The sequence below is a fragment of the Hyaena hyaena genome, unplaced genomic scaffold (assembly GCF_003009895.1).
Source record: "Hyaena hyaena isolate Hyena2069 unplaced genomic scaffold, ASM300989v1 scaffold_466, whole genome shotgun sequence".
Lineage (NCBI taxonomy): Eukaryota > Metazoa > Chordata > Mammalia > Carnivora > Hyaenidae > Hyaena > Hyaena hyaena.
Window position 1 is genome coordinate 956126 of NW_024081099.1, and position 20494 is coordinate 976619.

At 38.1% G+C, this 20494-nt stretch overlaps 1 protein-coding gene and 1 long non-coding RNA gene across 8 annotated transcripts in view; one reads left to right on the forward strand and one right to left on the reverse strand.

The window, feature by feature from the left end:
- The window catches only part of PDE5A (phosphodiesterase 5A), a 142424-nt gene that overhangs the window by 31700 nt on the left and 90230 nt on the right, over positions 1-20494 (reverse strand). For all 7 annotated transcript variants that reach the window (XR_005532019.1, XR_005532018.1, XM_039253809.1 and 4 more), the window contains exon 12: positions 2731-2877. Coding sequence is in view for 5 of the 7 variants with exons in the window: in XM_039253809.1 (XP_039109740.1) it covers positions 2731-2877 (147 nt within the window). In the remaining 2 variants the exon portion in view is untranslated. The remainder of the gene's footprint in view (positions 1-2730; positions 2878-20494) is intronic.
- The window catches only part of LOC120246343, a 52129-nt gene that overhangs the window by 14085 nt on the left and 17550 nt on the right, over positions 1-20494 (forward strand). The gene's annotated exons all lie outside the window — the stretch shown is intronic.

Below are 20494 nucleotides of genomic sequence, written 5' to 3' on the forward strand. Positions count from 1 at the left end.
ACAGGACTACTGAATAATTATGTATAATTTGGATAACTCTAGGGAGCATGCTCAATGCACTGAATCAGTCTCCAACAATTACAAAGGCTTCCTAAGTCCTGGGTGGCAGACTCAAGATGCTCTGGGAGAAAAAGAAGAAACAGAAAACAGCTCAGTTTCTGCCTTCTAGAATCTCAATCAGTAATGAAAATACTAAAAATGCACATATAAAGGAAAGAAGTAAAATTGACAATACAAATTTTCAACCATAGTCCAAGTGGGGTGAAGTTACATCTGAGGTTGAGTCAGGCTCTGAGGAAAAGTATGTGGTGGCAGGAAGTGGGGCAGACTTGCAAGTGGAATAGTTCATTCAAGAGAGGAATGACATGTACCAGAATGTGAAAATAAATACATGCAGATTTGTTCAAGTAGAGTCAAGAGTCCATTTCACAGAACAGCAAGAGTGATGGCTGTGATGTTTATAGGAAAGTAACTCAGAATCTGGAAGCCAAGAAGAGACATGAAGACTTGACATATCTTTCAGTAGGAAATATCCTTTGTTGTGATGCTAACATCCTCTCCAGCATCACGTTTTAATTTTGTCATCTAAAATTATGCTGACAATAATATCTAAAATAAACATGACAGAAGAGTCACTAAGGCAGGAAGGTCAATCAGAACGACTGTGCTATTCAAGGTTGATGTTGGCCAGAATCAGAATAGTAGTTATTCAAACAGAAAAGGAGGGTAAGTGAATGAGACATTGAGGAAAAATATCTGCCTAATGGACACAAATTCAAGAAAAGGTAAGAATAAAGATTGCTAAAGAAATTCTGAGTGACTATCTTCAGATGCAACACTCAAATGCTATGTGAAAATGTGTAGGTTTTTAAGAACTAAATAAAACAACTTATAAGAATTTCATACATAGGTAAACAGATCACATTCCTTTGTTCTGGCCAGGCACTTTAAACAGCATCATTGCTAGTTTGAAGTACAGAAATCTGAGAATGGAAAGGGATTTGAAATGCTATCTTGCTTTTTAAGGTCCTGTAATTAGCAAGAAGCAGAACTGAGATTCACATTTAGAACTGGCTCTAAATGAGCTCCTTATTCCATTGATAGAAAACGCTTTTAAAAATGAACCCTATAAACTACAGTAGAGAAATTGGATAGAGTGATACGACCATTGTTGAATTTGGCTGAAGGGAGAACTGAAATGTACTCTACAACTGTGTTAAGCAGCAAAACGTCATCTACACACATACACATGGACACAAACAGACAATCAGATTGATGCGTGTATGTCATTCTCACAAGACTCCCATAGGGAAGTCATACCATTATCCCCAACTAACAGACTGTGAAACCGAGAACTTGAGAGATTAACTGCTTAAGGAAGTAAGAGTGGCTCACTAGGAGGGCTGTAAGTCAAAGTCCATGATCTTTTTACTCTTAACAAGCTATCTGAATTTCTTCATTTGTAGAGACAATAACAACCAGAGAACCTTTCATGAGAGCTTCTTGAAATAATCAAATGACATGATATTAATCAACATGTTCTATTAAGAGTGAAGTATTAATTAGAGTCCACAGACAGTAGTTCTTTGTTTTCATCCAAGAGTAATAGAAACTTTGGCTAAATTTAAGAAAGAATACCCCAAGAATACCAAATGACACTATATTAACGCTAGCTATATTAGCCCTTAGTTTTCATTCCTAACTGTGAGGCTTTTGAGAGCAGGACAGCTCTTTGCTGAAATGAATACTTAGTACAGTGCCGAGTACACTGTTTATGTTAATAAATTTTCATTTTATGAATTAATGGATTGCTAAATAGTAGAGGCCTTCAGGGTATTTAAATTTCCAGACAGGAAATCTGTGTAAGAAGACTAGAAATTCAACTGACAAGGAAAAAAACCCAAAAAAACAAAAAAACAACTTCAAAGGCAAATTACATTTTGTTTTCAAACAATCCTTTCTATTCTCCCTTAGTTTTTGATGCTAATACACATAGCCATTATGAATATTTTCCCTGCTATCTGCAGCTGGTTTTAGAAGATTCTGACTGAACTTTGCTGTTTTCTGAGAGGTGAATAAGGTAATCAACAGGGGTTAAAATCGGTTTTCATCCACATTCCATAGGGGTAACCCCTGTTCGAACCACAAGCTTGGCCTCACATCAAGCGCCTGTACTCCCTTATTTCCAAAGGAGTTCACTCTGCTTTAGTCCTTCCCATCCTGTGTTATCGTAACCTCTGCAATCAGATCAAGTTACTTCCGTTTAAAACTCCTCAGTGACTCACCACCGTTTTTCAGGATAAAGTCCAAATTCCTCTGAACAGCTTACAAGGTTACATATGATTTGCATCTTACCTTCCTCTCCACTTGCTTCCCTCGCCACTCTCACTCCCCCCACCAGGGCCCCACAGCCCCATCCCCAGTCTGTCCTCCTGGCTTTGTACATCCTGCTCCCACTGTTGGGGATGCTATCCCCTGTTCTTCCATCTGGTGCTTGATGCATATTAAAAACCCAATACATGTCTTGTTAGGGTTGATCTTTTTTTTTTTTTTTTCTTTGAAACTCTCAGGGATGCATTAGGTGATAGTATATTAATTGCTGAGACTTAAAAATCTCTATTCATACTAATTCTCTCTTAACACACACACCCACAAACACACACTCACCCACCCAACCCACACCCACACCCACACTTTTCACTTTTCCAAAGGACGTGACTGTATTCTTACCTCATGTTTCATCTGGAAGTTCTGCACAAGGTTGAGGTCAGTGAACATCCGAATTGTGCACAGTGCCGTTTCTAGGTCAGACAGCTCAAAGTCACTGAAACTGAACTCAGTAATTTTAAGCGTCTGAGCAGATGGTACCACAGCAGCCTTAGGTAAAGAGAGAAAAACAAAATGAAATAAAGCTGTTAATTTTATAAAGCAGCAGTGATTCACAAAGTTTTCTCACTTTACTACAGGGAAAAATAGCACATTGTGTTTATTTTTTCTTTTTAATGTATACTCTAGAAATCTTTTGATATAGGAGGTACTTCAGTTTGTTTTGGTTTTTTAAATGAATCACTGGGTGGGGGGTGGGGTAACTCATATAGTTTCAGGAAGGTTAGGTGGAGGAGACAGGGTGACTACCCTGAGGCTCTACCAATAACAGTAAGCAGAACTAAGCACTCCAGTGATCTGGCCCGTTTATACCTCCCTAGTCTTAGTCATTCAACAGATATTTACTGAATAGTTATTCTGGACCTGTCCCAGTACTATGGGCTGGGAATCAAGTGGTGAGCAGGATAAAGATAATGTTCTAAGTATTTAATTCTCAAGACAATCTTACGAAGTTGACGCTCCAGCTCTAGAGGCTAACTGCCTTACCCATGATAGCCAGCTAGTTAAGGAATGGAGCCCAGCTTCGAATCCAGGCAAACTATTCTGTTTTCAGATTTGATACCATCTCTACTCGAGACGAATTCACTCAAGTCTGATCATAAGAGTCACCTAGGGTGCCTATTAAAAAAAAAACTCAGTGATTCTGACTCAAAAGATCTGGAATGGGTCTTCAGAAGCCAGTTTTGTTTTTTGGAGGAGGATCTGTTTTTTAATTAGTATCATGGTTTTGATTTGATAATCATTTAATTGTAGTAAACACCACTGAATTCTTCAAATATACCTGGCTCTTTCTCATCAATGTTTGTTTGTACCTCCTGCTTCCCCTATAAAGTACCTACTCTCTTTAACTGATGGACTGCTTTAAGACACAGCTCCTATCCAAAAAAGGGTTGAATGCCCTAAAGAGCTGACCCCACCTTGGGAATACCTGTTTAATTATAGGAAGTTCACAATAATGTAATTTCCTGTTTATCTGTCTCCTAAGTACACTGGGATCCATAGGCAGGACCGTATCTTTGTACCCATCTTTGTATCCATTGCGACTATTGATGGATACAGCTTTCATATTTGTTAACATGAATATTTATTAAATGAGAGGGAAAAAATTTTACTCCCTTCACTATCTATGAGTCATAAGTTCCAGTTTTAAGGTCCCAAAACCTCCAAAGAGGGGGAAGCCCATTAACCTGAGTTGGAAAACTAGCCAACCTGGCAAGAGCATTCCAGTCTGTTATACTATTTAAAAATTGGGAGATCTTAACAATGATAGCAAAAAAGGATTTCTGGCTTCAGAAAAATCAGGCCACTCCAAGCCTCAATTCTCATGAAAACAACACTGGCCAAGGCAAGCCACCTTGCTCCCTCAGACTGAGCGGAACTGTCAGGCTCCTCTCTTAGATTTCCTATCAGGCCCCCGTGGGCATCAGCACTTGCAGGAACCCCCATTCCTCCACCCCCTGACCATGTACCCAGCCAGCACTCTAACTGCTTTTGCCAGACTGGACTGTGATTTACCTGATGAAAAGAGGCTTTAACTTGGTGCCAGGCAGAAAGGAGACAAATTAGGAAATGTGAACCTGGTTTCTTCCCCTTAACATCTTTTCCTTGACTCTCTCCAACCCCCTGACTTTTCCTATGAGTATCTAGGATATCACTACTCTGCTTTACCTCCATCTTTTGGGAAGTAAAAAAGTCAAAATAGTAAAATCTCATGGAGCAGTCCACAGCTTTCCCCTACCAATCTTGGGGTGCTAGCCCCTGGTTCTATGTATACCAGACATATTTAAACTTAATTAATATCCCGCTCTTCATATTCCAGACCAAGAATCTTTTCCCAAGCCCAAACTTCACGAGAAAATATGTATTCTGTTAAGTCAATTCCACAGGCTACTGCGTGGGCTGAAACAGGGGAAGAGAGGAGGATTTAAATGTTTGGATAAAGGGCTTCATTGTTTACCCCAGCCTTCGACATCAGAGATTGGAACAGTCAACTGGAGTGCAGCTCCGAAGTGTGGAGGTGGGAATAAGCCCACCTTTTAACTCGAAGCAGATTGCAGCTGCTTCCCCGAAACATACTGCACTCAACAAGAGAACAGATGTTTTTTCCTTAGGGCGCCGTTATCCTTATAGAAGAAGTTTTCTTTCTCTCCTTCCACAAAGGATATTCTAAAAGCTACTGGACACAGGCAGCCAACACAGCTTGTTTCTCTCCCCTTTTACACTCTAATTCCCAGCCCCTCTACTGAGAGAAAAGAATCTTTTGCTTTTTCCATCACACCACACCACGACTCAAACTTTCAGAGCTGACCCAGGGGGGATGGGTAAACATTTTCCTTCGGAACCTGGTGGTCAGTGATACAGAGGTTCAGAATTCTCAAACTGATTGCTAACAGGCCATAAGAAAGTTAGATGTCATTTACGGACCTTGTAAACTGCTTCTTTGACCATCACAAGACAATTCAACTTTCTGTTTTTCTTGAACAGGTTTGGGACAAAGGTGACTTTAGATAAAATATATTGCCTATAAGTCTTACTTACCATTTTATAAAACAAAATATTCTACAGTTTTCTAATAGTAGAGAATAAGGTTTGTGGTATTTCTGGAATAGGCTATGTACATATAATTCTGGATTTTCACAACTGCTTCTTTTAGTGACAGTTTATTTTGTTAGACTTTGCAAAGTGACTTCAGGGGGTGATATAACTTATTGCATTGTGGTATTGAAGACTAGCAGAAATAACTATTTTTAAAGATTTTATAAAGCACATTGTATCAATGTGTATGTGCTTTCTGGCTGAATAATCCAATTTGACTATCATACTGTCTAATCCCACCAAATACCACGTATGCCTCCGCAGGGGACCATGATGCCTGTGACTCCCCAGGCAACAGTGTTTAGATATTTTATTGCTTAATTCAAATATAGGTAAGCTCTTCTAGAGTTGGGAGTTTAACTTGTGTCAAAATAACCAAATATGGAATGCAAAATACACGAAGCTCGACGGGTTAAAGATTCAATCTGGTAAAAAGGTCAATAGTGTAATCTCATTTTTCTTCTGAGTTCTGTAATTGGATCTGCCACTCAAACTAATGAAGAAACTAGGTTAGCTTTCATGACATTTTAGAGGAGATTCTTCACTTAAGTCAATTGTTACGACCCCCTGTTTTTTATGGCCCTCTTTCTACAGCTCTGGCTCCTTTTCACCATTTTTGCAATTATTTAAAAAAAAAAACACAACCAACTCTGGCAGTGAAATTTGCTAAGGGTGGAACTAAATATATCCTTGAGAGTAGGGCAGGATTGGGTTAAAAGAGTTCTAGTGGTCAAAATTTTATAATATTTTAATTTCTCTGTATTGTTGCTCAAAACCAGTTGTTCTGAACACCATCTTGACGGATAAGGAGCTAAATATTAAATTGATCACCAGCTAACAAAACCCTAGATTAGCCATCACATTTGCATTTCAGCATTAGATAATGACCATAAAAAGACCAACTTTATAGTAAAGTGAAGTACTTGGTAAAAAGGTCTGTTTGCTATTAAGGATTCTAGTCCCAATGTTCAGTGTACTTTATCACCCTCAACAAGATGTTCAGCCACTCTGTCTATATTCTCACCTGTAAAATGAAGGAGGGGGGCTGGGTTACAATGTCTCTAAGGTTTAATATTCTGAATTTATGGTATATTTTTCTCTCTGGCCACAGGGCTCCAGGACCTCTTATTGTCTTCTCTTTTGGAACCAGATGCCACCTTACAGGTGAATCTTGCCAGTGACCTTCCTGTACCAGGCTCAATCTCTGTCTCTGACCCTCTCATCATTTAAGGTCAATGAATGGATGCACCGTAGCTGTTGTGGCTATGTTGTGGTTTTCATGCTCGATTCCACATTTGTGACACATGAGAGAAGGGACTCTTCCACAGCTCCTGGCTAAACAGAGGACCACACCTCCGCATGAGTGTAGAGGAGGATGAGACTGGGTATGCAGCAGCCTCTCTACTTACTGGGATAATGTTCTAAATGAAAATCTGAGTTTCCTGAAATCACCATTTGTTTCTTCAGGGGGAGGGGATGAGGTCTATACTTTTGCCATTTGTTTTTAAGGTTAATCAGTACTCTTTTTCCTCTGCCTAGAATGTATCTCCCAAGTTTTCATATAGCTAGTTCTTTTCTCATCCTTCCCAGCTACACCAGGGACACACTCACTGGTATATCCCCTATAGCAAAACTCCATTAGCATCGATTTCAACTTTCTGCTGGGGTGAGCTTTCATTTTCTGAAGAGCTTAGAAAACTAAAAAATATACTTTCCTGACTCCTTTGTGGCTAGAGTTGCAGCTTAATTTTGGTTTCTTCAGCGAACTACAGGCATACTTTGTTTTACTGCGCTTTGCAGAGTGTTCATTTGTTATTTTAAACAATTGAAGATTTATGGCAACCCTGCTTTGAGAAACCTATCAGCACCATTTTTCCTACAGCATCTGCTCTCTTCATGTCTCTGTGTCCCAGTTTTGTAATTTTCATGCACTTTCCAATTTTTCCATTATTATTCTATTTGTTATAATGATCTGTGATAAGTGATCTTTGATGTTACTGCTGTGATGGTCTTGGGGAGCCACAAACTGTGCTCAGAGAGGACGGTAAACTTAATCAGTACATGCAGTATGTGTTCTGACTGCTTCACCAGCCAGCTGTTCCCCTACCTCTCTCCCTCTCCTCAGGCCTCCCTATTCCCCAAGACACAACAATATTGAAATTAGGTGAATTAATCACCTTGCAGTGCCCTCTAAGTGTTCAAGTGAAAGGATGAGCTACACATCTCTCACTTGAAATCAAAAGGTAGAAATGATTAAGCTTAGTGAGCAAGGTATGTCAAAAGCCAAGGGAGGCCAAAAGCTAGGCCTCATGCTCCAGTTAGCCAAGTTATGAATGAACAGGAAATGTTCTTCAAGGAAATTAAAAGTGCTACTCCTGTGTACACACAAATGATAAGAAATTGAAAGAGCTTTCTTGCTGATATGGAGAAAGTTTTAGCGGTCTGGATAGAAGATCAAACCAGCAACAATATTATCTTAAATCAAAGCCTAATCCCAGAGCAAGACCTTAACTCTCTTCAGTTCTGTGAAGGCTAAGAGAGGGAAGGAAGCTGTAGAAGAAAAATCTGAAGCTTTCAGAGGTTGGTTCATGAGGTTTAAAGAAAGAAAATTCTTCATAACATCAAAGTGCAAGGTGAAGCAGCAAGTGCTGATATAGAAGCTGCAGAAAGTTCTTCAGAAGATCTAGTAAAGATAATTAACAAATGTGGCCACACGAAACAACAGGTTTTTAATGGAGAGGAAGCACCTTCTATTGGAAGAAGATGCCATCTAGGACTTTCATAGCTAGAGACGAGTTATTTGCAAATATCTTCTTCCATTCAGTAAGTTGCCTTTTTGTTTTGGTTTTCTTTGTTATGTAAAACCATTCTTGTTTGATATAGTCCTATTTGTTTATTTTTGCTTTTGTTGCCACTGCCTGAGGAGACAGATGATGTCAAAGAGTTTACTGCCTGTTTTCTTCTAAGAGCTTTATGGTTTCCACTATTACCTTTAAATCTTTAATCCATTTTGAGTTTATTTTTGTATGTGGTGTAAGAAAGTGGTCCTTTTATTCTTTTGCACGTAGCTGTCCAGTTTTCTCAACACCATTTATAGAAGAGACTGTCTTTTAACCATTGTATATTCTTACCTCCTTTGTTGAAGATTAATTAACCATAGGTCAATATATTAACTGACCTCCTGTCCTCAAATCTCCTGACCACAGGTTTCTGGACTCTCTATTCAGTTGCACTGGTCTATATGTCTATTTTTGTGCCAGTACTAAACTGTTTTGATTACTCAGCTTTGTAGTATAGTTTGAAAACAGCAAGTGTGATTCCTTCTGCTTTGTTCTTCCTTCTCAAGGTTGCTTTGGTTATTCGGGGGCTTTTGTGGTACCATGCAAATTTCAGAATTAGTTGTTTGAGTTCTGTGAAAAATGCCATTGAGGGTGCTTGGGTGGCTCAGTCAGTTAAGCGTCCAACTCTTGATTTTGGCTTGGGTCATGATCTCAACAGTTCGTGAGTTTGAGCCACACATAGGGCTCTGTGGGACAGTGCAGAGCCTGCTTGGGATTTTCTCTCTCAAAATAAATAAATAAACTTTAAAAAATTCCGTTTTTTTTTTTTTTTTTTTATGAGGATTGCGTTGAATCTATAAACTGCTTTGGGTAGTGTGGACATTTTAACAATATTCTTCTAATCCATGGGCACAGGTAGATTTTTCCATTTATCTGTGTCTTTACTCTTTCATCAGAGTCTTATAGTTTTCAGAGAACAAGTCTCTTACCTCCTTGGTTAAATTTATACCTAGATATTTGTTCTTTTTGATGTAATTGTAAATGAGATTGTTTTCTTAATTTCTCTTTGTAGTAGTTTCTTATTAATGTACAGATTCCTGTATATTAATTTTGTATCCTATGACTTGCTGAATTCATTTATTAGTTCTAACAGTTTTTTGATGGAGGTTTTAGGCTTTTCTATATGGAGTATTATGTCAACAGCAAATAGTGACAGTTTTATTTCTTCCTTTCCAATTTTGATGTTCTTTAATTATTTATTTTTCTTGCCTAATTGTTGTGGCTAGGTCTTAAAATATTATGTTTAATAAAAGTGGCAAGAGTGGGCATCCCAATCTTACTCCTGATTTTAGAGAACAACTTTTCAGCTTTTCCATATAGAGTGTGATGTTTGATCTGGGTTTGTTATATATGGCCTTTATTATTTTGTGCTATGTTCCTGCTATACTCACTTTGTTGAGAGTTTTTATTATAATTATGTATTGAATTTTGTCGTATTTTTTTTCATCTATTGAAATGATCATATCATTTTTACCATTCATTTTGTTAATGTGGTGTATCACATTGACTGACTGCAGATACTGAACCATCCTTACATCCCTGGAATAATCACACTTGGTCATGGTGTATGATCCTCTTAATGTATTGTTGAATTTGGGTTGCTAGTATTTGTTGAGGATTTTTGCATTTGTTCATAAGGAATGTTGGCCTGTAATTTTCTTTCTTTCTTCTTCCTTCCTTCCTTTCTTTTGTGGTGTCTTTGTCTGGTTTGGGTATCATGGTAATGCTGACCTCACAGAATGAGTTTAGAAAGATTCCTTTGTCCTCATTTTTTTTTTGGTAATAATTTGAGAAGAATAGATATTAACTATTAAGTATTTGGTAGAAGTCACCTGTGAAGACATGTGGTCCGGACTTTCGTTTGTTGGGAGTTTTTAAATTTCTGATCAATTTCATCACTAGGAATCGGTCTGTTCAGATTTCTTATTTCTTTGTCATTGGGTCTTAGAAGACTGTTACATTTTTGATATTTTACCCATTTTTCTAGGTTGTCACATTGATTGGCATATAATTGTTCATAGGAGTCTCTTAAGATCCTTTGTATTTCTGTGTCATCTGTTGTAACTGCTCGTTCATTTCTAATTTTATTTATTTGGGCCCTTTGTCTTTTTTTCATGATGAGTATAGCTACAGGTTTATCTATTTTGTTTATCTTTTCAAAGAATAAGTCCTTAGTTTCATTGATGTTTTCTACTGGATTTTTAGTCTATTTCATTTGTTTCCACCCTGATCTTTATTATTTCCTTCTTTCTACCAACTTTGGGCTTTGTTTGTTCTTTTTCTAGTTACTTTAGGCATAAAGTTAGATTGTTTTTGAACTTTTTCTTGTTCCCTGAGGTAGGCATGAATGTTTTAAACTTTCCTAACAGAATTGCTTTTGCTATGTCCTATAGATTTTGGAATGCTGTGTTTCCACTTTCACTTGTCTCTAGGAATTTCTTTATTTCCTCTTTGATTTGTTCATTACCTACTGGCTGTTTAGTAACATAGTGTTAGGCCTCACGTGTCTGTGTTTTTTCCTCTTTTCTTCTTGTAATTGATTACTAGTTCCATACTGTTGTGGTTGGAAAAGATGCTTGATATATTTGCTTCTTATATTTATTGAGACATAGTTTTGGCCTGACATGTAACCTATCTTGGCAAATGCTCCATGTGCACCATAAAAGAATGTGTATTCTGCTGTTTTTGTATGGAATGCTCTGTATATATTTGTTAAGTCCTGTCTAATGTGTCATTTAAAAGCCTATGTTATCTTACTGCCTTTCTGTCTGTATGATCTATCAATTGATGTCAATGGGTGTTAAAATCTCTCACTATTGTTGTATTGCTGTCAATTCCTCCTTTTATATCTGATGATATTTGTTTTATGTATTAAGCTGCCTCTAGATGTTGGGTGCATAGATATTTACAAATGTCATACCCTCTTGTTGGAGTGATCCCTTTGTCATTATGTCCTGCCCTTTTTTTTTTTTTCTCGTTACAATCTTTGTTTTAAAGTCTACTTTTCTTTTAAAGCTTCTATCTGCATGAAATATCTTTTTCCATCCCCTCATTTTCAGTGTGTGTGTGTCTTTATTTTTTTTTAGAGAGAGAGATAGTGGGAGAAGGGGCAGAGGGATAGAGAGAGAATGTTAATCAGGCTCCATGCTCAGCAGAGAGCCTGATGTGGGGCTTGATCTGATTTTACGACCCTGGGATCATGACTGAGCCGCCCAGGCACCGTTATATGTGTTTTTAGACTTCAAGTGAGTCTCTTGCAGATAATGGACAAGTTGGCCTTTTTTTTTTTTTCAGCCACCCTATTTCTTTTGATTGGAGCATTTAGTTTATTTACATTTAATTACTGATAGATATGTAGATACACACTTATTGCCATTTTGTTGATTGTTTTCTGGTGGTTTTGTAGTTCTTTATTCCTTTTTCTCTTGATTTCTTCTCTTATGATTTGGTGACTTTCTTTAGGGTAATGTTTTCATTCCTTACTCTCAATTTTTTGTATATCTATTGTAGGCATTTCATTTGTGGTTACCCTAAGGTTCATACATAACATCCTAGGCATATACCAGTCTATATTAAGTTGATGGTCATTAAAGTTTGAGTACATTCTAAAGCATTAGATTTTTACTCTTCCCCAACACATTTTTTGACATCATATTTTATACATTTTTTGTGTATCCTTTGAATAATTATTGTATAGAAAATTTTATTACTTTTGTCTTTTAACTTCCATTATAGTTAATATAAGTGGTTGATCTAGTACCTTTACTATATCTTTCTTTACCTATGCCAGTGAGATTTTCTTAAAAATAATTTTCTTATTGCTAATTATGGCCTTTCCTTTTCCATTTAATGAAGTATCTTTAACATTTCTTGTAAGGCCAGTTTAGTGATGATAGACTCCTTTAGCTTTTGCTTATTGGGAAAAATCCTTATCTTTCCTTCAATGCTGAATGATAACCTTGCCAGGTAGAATATTCTCATTGTTGTTGTTGTTTTCCTTTTAGCAGTTTGGATATATCATACCACTTCTGGCCTATAAAGTTTCTGCTGAAATATCAGCTGATGATTTTATAGGGGCTCCCTTGTATTTAGCTTGTTTTTAGTTGTTTTTCTCTTGCTGCTTTTAAGATTATCTCTTTATCTTTAACTTCTGATATCTTGATTAATATGTGCCTTGGTATGGGTATCTTTGGGTTCATCTTTTTGGGGCTCTCTGTGCTTCCTGGAGTTGGATATTTTCTTCCTTCATCAGATTAGGAAAGTTTTGGGGCATTATTTCTTCAAACAGGTTTTCTGTCCCTCTCTCTCTCTCTCTCTTCTCCTTCTGGAACCCACATAATGTGAGTGTTAGTATGCTTAATGTTATCCCTTAAACTATCCTCACTTTAAAAAAATTCTTTTATTTTTGTTCCCATTGGATGAGTCCCCCCTACCACCACCCTAATCTTAGAGAACCTGTACTTCTGCATCTGCTATTGATTCTCTCTAGTTTTTCATATCAGTTATTGTATTCTTCAGCTGACTGGATCTCTTTTGTATTTTCTATCTCTTTGTTGAAGTTCTCATTGTACTCAACCATTTGTCTCCCAAGATCAACAAGAATCATGGCCATTTCTTTTAACTCTTTTTCTGGTAGACTGTTTATCTCCATTTCATCTATTGTCTTCTCTGTGGTTTTGTCTTGTTCTTTCATTTGGAACACATTTTTCTGTCTTCATTTTGCCTCCCGGCTCTCTGTGTTTGCTTCTATGTATTAAGTAGATCAGTTATGTCTCCTTGTCTCAAAGGAGTAACTTTATGTAGAAGGTGTCCTGTGGGGCCCTGTAGTGGAAACTCTCCTGGTTATCCATCCCAGCCAACACCACCCTCTGGGTGTGGCAGGGTGGAGGGCCAATCACTGGTTGTGGTGTAGTGAGATTACTTGGGGCAGTGCCACTGTCACCAAGGCCACCCATCAGGTGTGGTGGAGCAGACAGCCACTTCAGAGGAGCACTGGCCAGGGTGGGTTGGGTGAGGCAATTGGCTGGGAAATGCCAGGGTAGGTCAAGCACTGCTAGCACTGTAAATGGAGAGTGTCAGAAATGCCACCTGCTAGGTAGGGCAGCTACTCAGGATAGCTAGGTAGAAGGGGAGTGAAAAAAAAATGGCATCCACCAATACTTCTATCCCTGGAGAAAGTTCCAACAAACCCCCAAATTAGTTCTGTGCCCTAAATTTAGTCAATTAAATTAGTCACTGAATCTCATTCACATGTAACACAGGGACTTTTCAAACTGTTGCCTCTGCTCTGGGACTCAGAGCAGGTGAGATGGTATGCATGCCCTTTAAGAGTGGAGTCTTGATTTCCTGCTATCCTCTGGCTCTCCTGGACTTAAGCCCCACTGGCTTTCAAAGCCAGATATCATGCGAGTTCATTTTCCCAGTACAGGTTTCCTGGGTCAGAGAAGCCAGTACGAGTGCTGGAAGCCTTGTTCCTCAGAGAAGGCCTTTGCAGTTGTGATACCCTCCCATTTGCGAGTTGCCACACCGGGGAGGCACGGGTCCTCAGCTGAGGAGACTGTCTTTGTCTCTCTGCCCGTCCTGCTTGTCTTGATGCAACTTTTTCTTTATATCTTTAGTTGTGTAAAATCTTAGTTCTGCTCATCTTCAAGTTGTTCTCAGAGATAGTTGTTTTTAAACAAAGAATTTTTTTTAACACTTATTTATTTTTTGAGAGACAAAGAGAGACAGAGTGTGAGTGGGACAAGGGCAGAGAGAGAGGGAGACAGAGATTCCAAAGCAGGCTCCAGGCTCTGAGCTGTCAGCACAGAGCCCGATGTGGGGCTCGAAATCACAAACTGTGAAATCATGACCTGAGCTGAAGTCAGACGCATAACCAACTAGTTGGTTACCCAGGTGTCCAGATAGTTGTTTTATATGTAGTTGTAGTTTTGGGGTGTCCATGGTAGGCAGTGAGCTCTGGATCTTGACTGCAAATCCAAACATTGTATTTCTTGAAGCACTGATGTAGCCAAAACCTAGATACAATCTTACCCTCCAGGTCCTTGAATTATAGTGTAGTATGAAATCACAGACTTGCCACATCTCTTATGTGAATACCTACACATACTTCAGACCATTCTAGACATTCTAGAATTTCTCCATATTATATAATTTCACAATGCCCTACACGTTAAAGTTATTGCTTTTTTCTGATTATAATCATATAATATTGTATAATTATGTTATACATATAGTCCTTCACTATTCAAGTTCTAAGAGGATAGAGACTTATTTATTGTAATGTAGAGCCCACATAGAGTAGGAGGTAAATATAAATGTGCAAATGAAAATCATTTTGTGATCATCAAGAACCTAACCAGTTCTCCATAATATTTAATTTAATTTAATTTAATTTAATTAGGCAAAGAGGTCTAATACAAATGTTAGTATTAATAAGGAACAGTGCTCTGTCAGAAACAACATATATATTATAGAATATACTTTATTACCCTGTAGTTTACTTATTAATTTCATTTGCTTTAAAAATTTTTTAATACAGTTGCATTCTTTTCATCTGAACAATAAATATTTCATTACTGTAATTTTTTAAAAATCAGCTTCAGCTTGTCTTAAGTCTCACTAAGTTTTGACTCATTATTTCCAAGAACACTGGAAACTCATGATGGGAAAGTGATGACCAAAATCTACTTTTTAGCAACTTTGGCAAGAAGTTACTTAAAATGGTCAATTCTAGATTCATGCCCTCGAGTAGAGAACTGGTTATACTTTATAAACAAAGGTTTACACTTGTTCTTACAACATATGGTGCTTTTTTTCTTCCAGATATTCTAGCTACCTGTGCCACTTAGACTAATTTAAAACATGAGTGTGTACTTCATTGAAGTGCACATTATTAGAATGGCTCAGGCAAAAAGACTTGGAACATGATAAGGTACATCAAGATCCTGATGCTACGACTCCTAGATTGAGAACTGATTTTCCTTCCACTGTTACCCACTACTAACAATAACTAATATTTCCTGGGGACATAGGTAGCAGGAACTCCAGTCACTACAACTCTGTGGGATAAATTCTTTTATTATCTTCTTTTTATAGATAAAAAAAACTGAGACAAAGAGAAGTCAGATTTGCCTGAGATCTTGGAGCTAGAAGTTGAACCTGGTTTCTCTCTAGACCTATGCTGCTTTCTGTATTTCGTCAACTATTAAGTTACTTCTAGCTTCATAATCATTTTAAGAAAAAAGAAAGTTGGGACACCTGGGTGGCTCAGTCGGTTAAGCCTCTGAGTTTGGCTCAGGTCATGATCTCACAGTTCGTGGGTTCGAGCCCTGAGTCGGGCTCTGTGCTGACAGCTCAGAGACTGGAGCCTGCTTCAGATTCTGTGTCTTCCTCTCTCTCTGCCCCTCCCCCGCTCACACTCTGTCTCTTTTCTCTTTCAAAAATAAACATTAAAAAAAAAAAAAAGCAAAGCCTTGTTGAATACTGAAGGAGTTTGGGGTATGTTATTTCATGCTAGATTATAGGCTCTCTAAAACTCTAGATTTTCCAGAATCTACTGATTGATTCACTCACTCAATCACTTAACAAGATATGTAAACCACATTCTTATTCAGCTGGTTCAATCACTAGATGGTAGTAGCTATGATGATGATAATGATGATGATGATGACTCAAGAACTAACAGCCTGATGGAGTGGATAGGCATATACGTAACTGAAATACATAGTTTTTAAAGAGCAATGATACAAATATGTAAGTAGTTTGCACATAATCCCTAATAACACAATGACAGAAAATGAAGGTATACACTTAACTACTTCTTTGGTCACTTGTGATGGTTAATTTTACGTCTCACTTGACTAGACAGAAGGTGTCCAAATTAAACACTATTTCTGCATATGTCTGTGAAAGTATTTCCAGATGAGACTAGCACTGAATCAGCAGACTCAGTAGACTTCCCTCTTCAGTGTGGGTGGACATCATGCATCCATCCAGGGCCTGAATAGAACCAGAGGTGGAGGAAGGAAGAACATGCCTTTTTGCTTTCTGTGAAGTTGTGGTATCTGATCTCATCTTCTCAGGCCTTTGGACTTGGATTTCAAACATCCACTCCTCTGTTCTCAGGCCTTTAGACTCAAACTGAATTAACCCACTGGCTTTGCTGGGTCTCTCACCTTGCAGACAACAGACTGCTGGATTTTTCAGCCCCATAACTGTGTGGGCCTATTCTTCAGAATAAATCTCTCTACTACTGGTTCTGTTTCTCTGGAGAACCTTAATATAATCATCGCTTTTTCTAAAGTCAAAGAGAATCTATCCTGAGCTTATCAGTCCTTTATATAAGACAAACAACCATTTTTTAAAATTCAACTATTTCTTATTATGAAGGCCTTTACACAAGTGTAGAGGGTGAGTGCCTCTTAGTTTACTTAAAACAGAAATAAAACTTTATAGGGAATAATCTATTTGTAAAGTGTATAGTCTCCTTGAAACCCAAAAAGCATGTGTCTGTGGAAAATAATATACTTGGGTAAGGTAAATAAAAGGATCATTTAAAAATTATTGAGTTTCTTATTTTGGGTGGATGCCTCATGAAAGAGGTTTATACTTAGCCTGTGGCAAAGTCCCTGGTCACCTCCGAAGAAAATAAAGACATGTGGCCACATGGCTGCACAATTTGCTCAACTGTATAATCTTTATACAAAAAAGGTCATGCTGCTATCAAAGGCATTCCACTGGCCTTAGGTCTGAAGTATCAAATCTCAAGAGCTAAAATAAAAATTAGAAAAACAACTAATCGCCAACTGTTACGATAAGGCTCCTTATTCAGAAAGTTATTTCTTAAAATAAGTTTGAAAAGAAGAGCAGATACTGAACTTGGCCATCCATAAAATGTCAAATTCTTCCAATTAGTTTCAGTGTTTTATAAAGGCATTTTGTTACATTACTCCTAATGTTTATTCATTATAAATGTTAGGAGGAAAAGAGGTTTCCCTCGATCCATTATTGAAGGAAACTATTTTCAGGCATATAATGAATGTTAAGATATCTGGTGAGTTCATTGGTAGCTACAAGGAGAGACCCTCAGGTGTTTTAAGCTCTCCCTGTCAGTCCCTGATCACTACCCCTTCCTACTGGGGCACCATTTTATGCGGAGCAGTTTGGTTCCAGGTCTTTGAATAGATAGTTTGACAGCCATCACATTATACTTTACAGAAGGTTAATGTCTCTCTTCCCTACTTTTCACATGCATAGAAAACATGTTTTTAAAGAAAAAAATCCTCACCACTTACAAGCCTGTTAGAATTTATCTTTCTCTAAGAGGGAAGTAAATCCAAATACATATGAGAAAGAAATCTTACTTATACAAAGGGTGGTAAATATTCAACTTAGTAAAAAAAGAGAACTATAGGCCAATATCCCTGATGAATATGGATGCAAAAATCCTCAACAAGATATTAGCAAATCGAATTCAACAGCACATAAAAAGAATTATCCACCATGATCAAGTGGGATTCATTCCTGGGTTACAGGGCTGGTTCAATATTCGCAAATCAATCAGTGTGATACATCACATTAACAACAACAACAAAAAAGATAAAAACCACATGATCCTATCAATAGATGCAGAAAAAGCATTTGACAAAATACAGCATCATTTCTTAATAAAAACCCTCAAAAAGTCAGGATAGAAGGAGCTTAATTAAACTTCATAAAACCCATTTATGAAAAACCCACAGCTAATATCATCCTCAACAGGGAAAAACTGAGAGCTTTCCCCCTGAGATCAGGAACACGACAGGGATGTCCACTCTCACCACTGTTGTTTAACCTAGTGCTGGAAGTCCTAGCATCAGCCATCAGACAACAAAAGGAAATCAAAGGCATCAGAATTGTCAAAGAGGAAGTCAAACTTTCACTTTTCACAAATGACATCATACTGTACATGGAAAACCTAACAGACTCCACCAGAAGCCTACTAGAACTGTTCCATGAATTCAGCAAAGTCGCAGGGTACAAAAATCAATGTACAGAAATTGGCTGCATTTTTATATAGCAAATAATGAAGCAACAGAAAGAGATATCAAAAACCTGATCCCATTCACAATTGCACCAAAAGCCATAAAATACCTAGGAATAAACTTAACCGAAGATGTAAAAGATCTGTATGATGATAACTATAGAAACTTTATGAAGGAAATTGAAGACACAAAGAAATGGAAAAACATTCCATGCTCATGAATCAGAAGAATAAATATTGTTTTTTTTTTTAAATTTTCTTTAATGTTTTATTTATTTCTAGGAGACAGAGAAAGAGAGAGAGACAGCGTGAGCAGGGGAGGGTCAGAGAGAGAGGGAGTCACAGACTCTGAAACAGGCTCCAGGCTCTGAGCTGGCAGTCAGCACAGAGCCCAACGCGGGGCTCGAACCCACGAACCGCGAGATCATGACCTAAGCGAAAGTCAGACCGTTAACCGACTAAGCCACCCAGGCGCCCCGAAGAATAAATATTGTTAATATGTCAGTGCTACCCAAGGCAATCTACACATTCAATGCAATCCCAATCCAAATTGCACCTGCTTTATTCTCAAAGCTAGAACAAATTATCCTAAAATTTGTATGGAACCACAAAAGACCCTGTATAGCCAAAGTAATACTGAAGAAAACCAAAATGGGAGGCATCACAATCCCAGACTTTAGCCTCTACTACAAAGCTGTCATCAAGACAGTATGGTATTGGCACAAAAACAGACACATAGACAAATGGAATAGAATAGAGAACTCAGAATTGGACCCACAAATGGACGGCCAACTAACTAATCTTTGACAAAGTGGGAAAGAGTATCCAATGGAAAAAAGACAGCCTCTTTAACAGATGGTGCAGGGAGAACCGGACAGCAACGTGCAAAAGAATGAAACTAGATCACTTTCTCACACCATACACAAAAATAAATTCAAAATGGATAAACGACCTGAATGTGAGACAGGAAACCATCAAAACCCTAGAGGAGAAAGCAGGAAACAACCTCCTTGACCTCAACCGCAGCAATTTCTTACTTGACACATCCCCAAAGGCAAGAGAATCAAGAGCAAAAATGAACTATTGGGATCTCATCAAGATAAAAGCTTCTGCACGGCCAAGGAAACAATCAATAAAACTAATGGGCAACTGACAGAATGGGAAAAGATAGTTGTAACATACCAGATAAAGGGCTAGTATCCAAAATCTATAAGAAATTCACCAAACTCCACACCTGAAAAACAGATAATCCAGTGAAGAAATGGGCAGAAGATATGAACAGACACTTCTCCAAAGAAGACATCCAGATGGCTAACAGACACATGAAACGATGCTCAGCATCCCTCCTCATCAGGGAAATACAAATCAAAACCACACTGAGATACCTATACCTCACGCCAGTCAGAGTGGCTAAAATGAACAAATCAGGAGACTCTAGATGCTGGCGAGAATGTGGAGAAATGGGCACCCTCCTACACTGTTGGTGGGAATGTAAACTGGTGCGGCCTCTCTGGAAAACAGTGTGGAGGTTCCTCAAAAAATTAATGACAGAATTCCCCTATGACCCAGCAATAGCACTGCTAGGAATTTACCCAAGGGATACAGGAGTGCTGATGCATAGGGGCAGATGTACCCCAAGGTTCACAGCAGCACTCTCAACAATAGCCAAATCATGGAAAGAGCCTAAATGTCCATCAACTGATGAATGGCTCAAGAAGATGTGGTTTATCTATACAATGGAATACTACATGGCAATGAGAAAGAATGAAATCTGGCCATGTGTAGCAACATGGATGGAACTTGAGAGAGTTATGCTGAGCAAAATAAGTCAGGCAGAGAAAGACAGATACCATATGTTTTCACTTATAAGTGGATCGGGAGAAACTTAACAGAGGACCATGGGGGGTGGGAAGGGAAAAAGTAGTTAAGGAGAGGGAGGGAGGCAAATCATGAGAGACTCTTGACTACTGAGAACAAACTAAGGGCTGATGGGGGTGGGGGAGAGGGGAAGGGAGGTGACGGGCATGGAAGAGGGCACTTGTTGGGATGAGCACTGGGTGTTATATGGAAACCAACTTGACAATAAACTATAAGAAAAAAATTCAACTTAGTATGTGGAACCAAGTCTTACAGAGAATAAAGAAGTGAA